This window comes from Sinocyclocheilus anshuiensis, unplaced genomic scaffold (genome assembly GCF_001515605.1).
Source record: "Sinocyclocheilus anshuiensis isolate Anshui unplaced genomic scaffold, SAMN03320099.WGS_v1.1 scaffold742, whole genome shotgun sequence".
Taxonomy (NCBI): Eukaryota; Metazoa; Chordata; class Actinopteri; order Cypriniformes; family Cyprinidae; genus Sinocyclocheilus; species Sinocyclocheilus anshuiensis.
The window spans coordinates 174,044-183,043 of record NW_015544169.1 but is presented as its reverse complement, the minus strand read 5'-3'; the positions used below and the strand labels follow the sequence as shown (position 1 = coordinate 183,043).

Here is a 9,000-nt window from a genome sequence, read left to right as displayed (position 1 = left end):
AACTAGCTTTTCTGCATCAGAAACAGGTAACATGTTTCGTAACTTGGCAATGTTTCTAAGATGGAAGAATGCTGTTTTTGTAACATGGGAAATATGATTTTCAAAAGACAAGTTGCTATCTAATATAACACCCAGATTTTTGACTGTAGAGGAAGTAACATTACATCCGTCTAGTTGCAAATTGTAATCCAAGAGATTCTGTGTACTGTCTTTTGGTCCAATAAGTAATATCTCTATCTTATCCGAATTTAATAGGAGAAAATTATTGGTCATCCAATCTTTTACATTTTTAACACACTCTGTTAGCTTAGATCATTTAGAAGTTTCATCTGGTCTTGCTGAGATATATAGTTGAGTATCATCAGCATAACAGTGGAAACTAATCCCGTATTTTCTAATAATATTACCAAGGGGCAACATGTATATCGAAAATAGCAGAGGACCTAGGACAGATCCTTGTGGCACTCCATATTTTACTGGTGATAACTGAGATGACTCCCCATTTAAATTAACAAAATGGGATTTTTTCATACACTAATGTGGATAGTCAAAACATTGCAAGACAAACAGTCTTTGTCTAGTGAGACTGCATTGTCAAGGAGGAACAAAAGAGAATATCTGCAGTTTATATGAGCTGCTGGGACGCATGAATAATACAGATACCGCAGAGAACCAGCTCACTTCAAGCACTGGAGTGTCCAATTTACTCACTATACACATTATTCCATTTGCAAAAGATTTATCCTGATAGCTTGTGGTGTTCTTAAAGCTACACTATCTACACTAACTTTTTTGTTGATCAAACTCAAATTTTCTAATGACGCTGGAGACATTGATTAGCATGCTCAGGTGTGTTTGATTAGGGTTAGAGCTAAACTCTGCAGGAAAGTGGATCTCGTGGGCCAGATTTGAGGATCCCTACATCTATTGTTTTGAAGTTTACAATTAAACGCCTAGCACACCGACTCCTGAAAGTGTTTTATTTTCTCTCAAATCTAATGTATCGTTCATCTGTTCCTTTATAGCAGCAGTGACATATACACCTGACTACAAGAAGGCTCCTCCACCTGTTCCTCCTCGTTCCACCACTAAGCCGCTGATTTCTGTAACAGCCCAGAGCAGCACAGAGTCGATGCAGGATGCGTACCACGAGGGTCGGCCGCCGCGGAGAGGGCTTTGGCCACCGGATAGCCTCGGCCGGGTTATCTACAACTCCACCGACAGCCTGGATAGCGCTAAGGCGGTGACCCTAGCAATGGAAACTGCATCCAAGCGCCTCACTTCTGCGGGGAGCTACAGCTCCGTTCAGACTTGCGATAAGGCCATCCTGGTGTCCAAAGCAGAGGAATACCTCAAGACTCCGCGTTCTTCCATCGGGATACAGGTAAACCTCCCTCAAGGTTTTAGGTTTTTGTCATGAAAATTGATTCAGTTGGTCACTGCCTCTTTGTAAACCCAATGGCTTTGTGTCTCGCCTCAAATCCAAAAATAGCTGGCAACATTTAGAGAGTGACTCACCCACCCAGAAATTGCACACAAAGACTCCTCATATAGCCAGATTCTGTGGCTGAGATGAGATGAGATTGCAGATTGACCCTGAACAACAAAGATTAATGATGCTGCTTCTCTCTGTGGGCTTGTTCCTACACAGGACCAACAGTCAACCGCAGCATGCAGCTGTGGAGATGAAGAAAAGATTACACCTGTAAAGCTATCGATTATTAACAACCAAATTCATGAAGGCTGGAATGACTTATTCCGGACATTAATCCGGAACTCAAACCACCCGACACCTAACAAATACAAACAAAACTCTAAATTTGATTCTAGTTCTGGTGAACCACTAGAAATTTCAACCTGTTTTCACTCCCAAGACATACTATACTCTCCGAAATCACCCTTTACATTTGGTAGACGCTTTTATGCAAAGCGACTTGCATTGCGGTCGAATTTTACATATATTTGTAAAGGCATCAGTTCTTGCATTCAGTGGCAATCGAATCCAAAACCATGGCGTTGCAAGTGTGATGTTCTACTGTTTGAGCAACACTCAATGGTATTGCTTTCAATGAGAAACATTTGGTGTCAATAACTTGATACAAAGGTTCTGGGAATTTTATCATCATAAAACTATTAGGGGTATTGTTGGTAATAATTTTATCATCATGACATGATATGTTGGGTTATGAATTACAATTTGAATAGCCACAGTTGTCACATTATACACACTTAAAAGGGTTTTACCCAAAAATGAATATTCTGTCGTCATTTCCTCACCCTCATGATGTTCCAAACTTATTAGACTTTCGTTCATCAAAAACACAAATTAAGATTTTTTTTTTTTCCTGAGAGATTTCTGTCCATCTATTGTAAGTCTATTCCACCAAAACTTTAACACTCGAAGAAATTGTAAAATCCTAAAAAAAGACACAATCACTTTATATGATAAACATTTCATTTAGGCTTTTATTCACATATAAACAATGATGAATGCACATACACTGAACAAAATTATAAACGCAACACTTTTGTTTTTGCCCCCATTTTTCATGAGCTGAACTCAAAGATCTAAGACTTTTTCTATTAACACAAAAGGTCTATTTCCCTCAAATATTTCTCTCAAATAAATATATAGACAAATCTGTCTAAATCTGTGTTAGTGAGCACTTCTCCTTTGCCGAGATAATCTATCCACCTCACAGTTGTGGGATATCAAGATGCTGATTAGACAGCTTGATTATTGCACAGGTGTGCCTTAGGCTGGCCACAATAAAAGGCCACTCTAAAATGTGCAGGTTGTCTAAAATGATTTAGACAGATTTGTGAACAATATTTGAGAGAAATAGGCCTTTTGTGTACATAGAAAAAGTCTTAGATCTTTGAGTTCAGCTCATGAAAAATGGTAGGCAAAAACAAAAGTGTTGCGTTTATAATTTTGTTAAGTGTATATAAAGCGCATCAAACTAGAAGCTCAAACGTGCTTGCTTGAGACTCAAGAACCAATGAGACTTGTTTGTATAGGTTTGGAATGACATATTGGTGAATTTTGATTTTTGGCAAATCTCTCCTTTATAAATTAACATTTTAGAGCATCAAACACAACCCCCTTCTGCTAAACCTAACCATTTCTGAACAAAAACATGTGGCGTCAGTATTTGGCCCCTTGGAGGTGAGAATAAATTCAAGTTATAGATGCATTGTAGTGAGTTTAGATGATTTTAGCCTTGATTTTAAAGTCTTCTATGTTTACAGCACTAGATGAGAGATACAAAATGAATCATCAATAAGTCATAAACCTCCAGAAAATTTGGAACTTGTTTAAAATGCATCACTGTATGTTCATGATGCAATTTACAGGGACTACAGCATTACTCTGGATGCTGAAGAAACTAGCTGTCACTACCAGAACTAATAATAATATGAAATAAGGAAATCAGGAATCAGAGAAAGGTCCGTTTACTGTATGAAAGGCTTTTACCTAGCAATAAACCATATCTGCAATGTTTGGTTACAGTCTAGGAAAGTATTGTATAGTCCATTAATGGACTGTAACAGGTTGCTAGCAGTGTTGGGGAAAGTTACTTTTAAAAGTAATGCATTACAATATTGCATTACTCCCCCCAAAATTACATTACTTAGTTACTTTTTATGGAAAGTAATGTTACATTACTTTTGCCTAACTTTTTCCCATATGGGCTGGGCTTTCTTGAAAAATAAAATGCATGAAGAATAGGACACAGGAGAAAGTTCAACACTCTTAAGCAAAATAATAATAAATAAATAATAATAATCAAATAATTGCTTATTAGTATGGTTGAATTGGATCATCAAAGGTCAGCAGCAAAGACATTGGTTAATAAAATGGGATTAAATACATAAAAGGATATTTGTGTTATATTTAATTATTGCAGGTTTGTGTCATATTCTTTTCACTGTTTGCATTTCACTTTTTATTCATTTTGAGAAATACTGAATCTGTTTTTGTGCAAGTGAGATGAATAAATGCATGTTCACATTTAATCTAGAACTACAGTAAGCATCATGTTTACACACAACACACTCTCGATTTCTCTCAAGTCAATAAATGGGAAAACAAAGTAACTGCCATTACTTTATTGAAAAATTAACCCAGAAATGTTCTTGTAAATTAAAAAGTAATTAGTTACTTGAAAAAAAAGTAATCTGATTACATAACTCACGTTGCTTGTAATGCGTTACCTCCAACACTGGTTACTGGGATCCCGTGTCTCCATTGGGCTCTTGAGCAGGCTGCTTTAGGGGGCTGTCCATATAGCAAGTGTGCTATAAATCGCTTCAGATAACAAAGTGTCTGTGAAATGACAGCTCTTTAAGGAAAGTCTCATATGTGTGCCTCTAAGCTGTTGTTTTCTCTTCTGGGTCTGTGCTAATGTGTTCATGCCACCCACAGGACATTGTATTACTTTAGCAATACTGTATTATTTTGTAAGCATTGCCTTGACACTTACATTATTACTTACTGAATGTGCGAAACCCATTTTGTATCTGTTAGTTTTGTTATTATTGTTCGGACTGGCTGGGAGTCTATGGCAATCCCTAGAATCATATTGTACAACAATTATAGAGGAACATCTCAGCTTATATCATGGTAAATTTGGAGTCTCAAATGCTCTAACATCATCAATGGATCTTCTTAAAACCATTAGGCCAAGAATCAATAATTTTTTCTGTGAATCCTTGATTCATGCCATCAGTCATACAGGTGGTTTCGATTTCCACTCAACTAGATTTTCCACTTTTTACAATTTTGAAACTTCTCCGACAGCCTTTATTTGATCTTTTCCAAATTTAGGTCAAATAATCTTAAGACCATATTTATCAGAAGTTTTAAAACAACACTTTGGCATACTGAATCGAAACTTAACATGAAAACACACCATAAGAGTTTGGGGGCAGAATTACTTACTTGTCAAAACTTGTAATGGTTAAATTGCAAACTTAGCAATAATTGACATAAAAGTCACAGTGCTTTATTTCTTTGGATCATGCTTAATGCAGTGTGCATAATCTTAGCGTCTTTGGCCCCATAATTGCAGCTTGCAGCAATATTTTCTTACTTCTCTGGTTCACCTCAGATACTCAGTCCTATTTATTAAATATATATTCTCATTCAGTATGTTCTCCTTTTTATCTCTTCCTTTTCTTATACTTCAGGTGGAAGCAGCCACAGATTCTGAGACCGATAGTAAAGATCTCCCACAGTATCAGTCCGTGGGTATCCAGGTGGAGGATGAGAAGAGGTAAGTTAACAGGACTTTTGTTCATTAACATTGTCATATACATTACCATGCCAATCCCTCCGAGAGTTGTCATGACAGAACTAAGGTTATCCTGCTTTCTTTAATATTGTCATTCTTCTGTTCATTTTCAGACTTGGCCGCTTTAAACGGTCCAACAGTGCGACGACGGCAGTTCAGGCTGATTTGGAGCTGGAGGGGTTTCCTTCGACCGAAGACAAGAGTCTGCAGTTTGGAGGATTTCAGCGGCATTCTGAACCCAGTACACCCACACAGTACAATGTGGTTCGGACTGTACGCACACAGGGCCTTTTTAGCTACCGTGAGGATTACAGGCCCTCCAGTGGGCCGCCCAGTCCGCAGCCTGAACCCTGGCTGGTGGAGCCCGCTCTTGAAGCAGCCGAGTCCGGCCGGGTGTCGCCACTCCGCCGCGATGGCAGCTGGTTCATGCAGCTTCTGCACAGCGAGACCAAACTTCTGGAGGGATGGTGCAAAGACATGGAACGTGAGGCTGAGGAGCACGACCTGTCGGAGGAGAGTGAGTGTGCAGGCATCAAAAAACAAAAACACATAATGAGTCTAAACCAACACAATCTATATATCCATCCATCTACCTATCTATCTATATAATTTCAAACAAAACTGTGTATATATATATTCTGTATTTCACATTGGTCAATTTCATACAAAATTGTCACCGCCATATATATAAATATAAACACAGAAATATATAAATATATGAAATTATTATATTTAAAGTAATAACATACTTTAATTATATATATATATATATATATATAAATTGTGTATATTTTTCTATCTAATAATGTTTTGCAGTTCTTGGGAAGATCCGGAGTGCTGTGGGCAGCGCTCACCTCCTCATGTCCCAGAAATTCCAGCAGTTTTACTGGTTGTGTCAGCAAAATTTGGTATGTGACATTTCTACGATCCCCATGAGATATACTTTAATGCTTCTTTTGCATCATAAAATACATCAACCATGCACCAGTTCTGTCATAAAAGATTCAGTTTGCCTCTTTGAAAGGCAGTTCATTAGGAAGTATTTGTAAGTGTTTACCTTGCATTCTTGTAAGTCTTTAGTTTTTGGTCAAAACAAGGTTAAATACTAGCTTTTCAGCATCTTATAATGTTAACATTTAAAAAGATCCTTAAAAACCAATAAAATTGAGAAGCAAACATGTGCAAGATATTATTTTAATCAGACATATCTTTAAGTTGACTTTTTTCCACATTGGCAGTTAAAAAAATTGATCAAAAATGATCAAAAAAGCAATATATTATTTTATAAAAGGTCTAAATGTATTGTGCATTTTTGTCTCTAGCTGACTGAAATACACATTGATAAGTTGCAGTGTCATCTCCACTAAATATGATTTCAACCTGAAAGGAGCTTTAACCAGTTTCAAGCTGTGTGAGTGTAAAAGACCCTGACATTAATTGGTAGTTGGTGGGCTGAATGACACTTTAAAGGGTTTGTTTAGTGGTCAGTGATTGTTTCTGTCTCTCTCTCTCTCTCTCTCTGGAGATTGTGAAATGATGGATGTTGTAATACATTCACACGGACAGGCAGAGACCAGCTTGTCCTCTCTAGTATGAGCTTCCAAGAGACTGAACAGTTTAGCGAAGCATCATTAACAGAGAAGAGAGGATGTAGCCAGAATAAATAGCAAATATTCTATTTGTATCATTGTTTGGATAAGAGATGATGAAAGTGAAGCTGGACTACAGTGACCTCTAGTGATTATTCATGATCATTTATTAATTCATGGCACTTGGCGCAGTGATGCGTAAATAGTGATCAGGATCCTCTTATTTGATTTGATTCCTCAAGGGGTCATAAGTTTACACCCCTTTCTTATACATTTTTATATTATCATTATTTTACATGACACTGAAAACGCTCCATAACCCAAGACAAAATAACTGAAATGAAACAAACCATGCTCTTCAAAAGTTCACATATCTGCATTGCCTCCTGCTCATTGGCGTTTGTGATAAGTGAGAGTGTATGAGTCCTTCAGTTGTCCTGAGTGGCGAAGCTGGGTCTCGATATCACTGCGCCACTGTGGGGAAGATCTCAAACGTGCAGCGCATGCTGAGAATCAAAAGAACTTACTGTACCCAGAGGATTTTTGTCAAAAACAGCAGACAGCTTCACTGCTCAGGACAAACTAGAGACTCACACACAACTATCAGCTAAACAGGGTCAAAACATTCATTTACACTCAATAGGCAATTATAGGTGTATATGTCAAATAGCTTCATCAACAGAACTGAATAAATAACAAAATGCATTGTAATGATTCCTCTTATTTTTAGATGTATAATATATATGTATACTGTATATATATATATATATATATATATATATATAAAAAATTTTTTAAAGATCCCTGAGATTCTGCAAGCGGTCTGTAAACTTATGGGTAGAACTGTAACTTATAACTGTTGTTTATGTTTGTGAGGAGTGTGTGACATATAATGGTTTTGTGCAGGACCCCAGCGCTATGCCACGCCCCACGGCTCAGGACCTGGCTGGGTTCTGGGATCTCCTGCAGCTCTCCATCGATGATGTCACTGCCAAGTTTGATGAGCTGCAGCAAATCAAGAGTAATGAGTGGAGGATGGTGGAGAGTCCAGAGAAGAAGGTACATGGAGCATCACAGACTGTATATATATATATATATAAATATAGGATGATTTCTGAAGGATCATGTGACACTGAAGACAGGAGTAATGATGCTGAAAATTCAGCTTTGTCATTACAGAAATAAATTACATTTTAAAATATATTCAAATAGAAAACAGTCCTTTTAAATTGTAATAATATTTCTGTTTTACTCTATTTTTGATCAAATAAATGCAGCCTTGGTGAGTCTTCTTTCAAAAACATTAAAAAATCTTACAGACCCCAAACTTTAGAATGGTAGTTTACAGTGATGCGGGTATCGCATTACAAGTAATGTGAGTTATGTAATCAGATTTTTTTTTTCAAGTAACTAGCAAGCTAGTAGTTAAACTAGTAGCTAAGTCACACATTACTTTTTAATTTACAAGTTACTTTTTCAAATAAGTAATGATAGTTTGTTTTCCCATTTATTGACTGACAGCTCTCGCGTTTTCATGTTGAGAGAAATCGTGAGTAAGTGCAGAGGGGTTGTGTGTGTTGTGTAAACATGATTGACTACAGTAAATGTGACTAAATTAGACTAATATTCTAGACTGAACGCATGCATTTATTAATCTCACTTGAATAAAAAACAGTGAAAAGCAAACTTAGAAAATTACAGAAACCTGCAATAATTAAATGTTAACACAAAAATCCTTTATGTATTTAATCACATTTTATTAACCAGTGCTGACCTTCAGTGATCCAATTCAACGGTCCCACTTTATATTGTGGCCCTAATACCTGTGGGATATGTAAAGTGGGAGGAGTTGGATCTCGAGTTGGAGTTGGTGCACCCCTGTAATACCAGTGTACTTACATGGTAACTCCTCAGGAACGGTCCACTTAATATAAAGTGTAACATTCTGGACACCAACCCGCAATTTATATGTAAAGCTTACTGGCCGCTGCTGTGTAACATTAGATTAATTACATGGTAAATCCATAGGAATTGTTCACTTAATATAAAGTGTAACACTTTCTTTACCAAAAAGTGCTGTTAGTCCTGTTACACATTTGTACTTTCATTACCAA

At 37.0% G+C, this 9,000-nt stretch overlaps 1 protein-coding gene across 1 annotated transcript in view; it reads left to right on the top strand.

Moving 5' to 3' along the window:
- LOC107695971 (disks large-associated protein 2) overlaps positions 1-9,000 on the top strand; it is a 24,134-nt gene that overhangs the window by 13,364 nt on the left and 1,770 nt on the right. Inside the window, exons 3-7 of the mRNA XM_016496097.1 lie at positions 1,026-1,384; positions 5,194-5,279; positions 5,411-5,814; positions 6,114-6,205; positions 7,793-7,945. Coding sequence (XP_016351583.1) covers positions 1,026-1,384; positions 5,194-5,279; positions 5,411-5,814; positions 6,114-6,205; positions 7,793-7,945 — 1,094 coding nt within the window. The remainder of the gene's footprint in view (positions 1-1,025; positions 1,385-5,193; positions 5,280-5,410; positions 5,815-6,113; positions 6,206-7,792; positions 7,946-9,000) is intronic.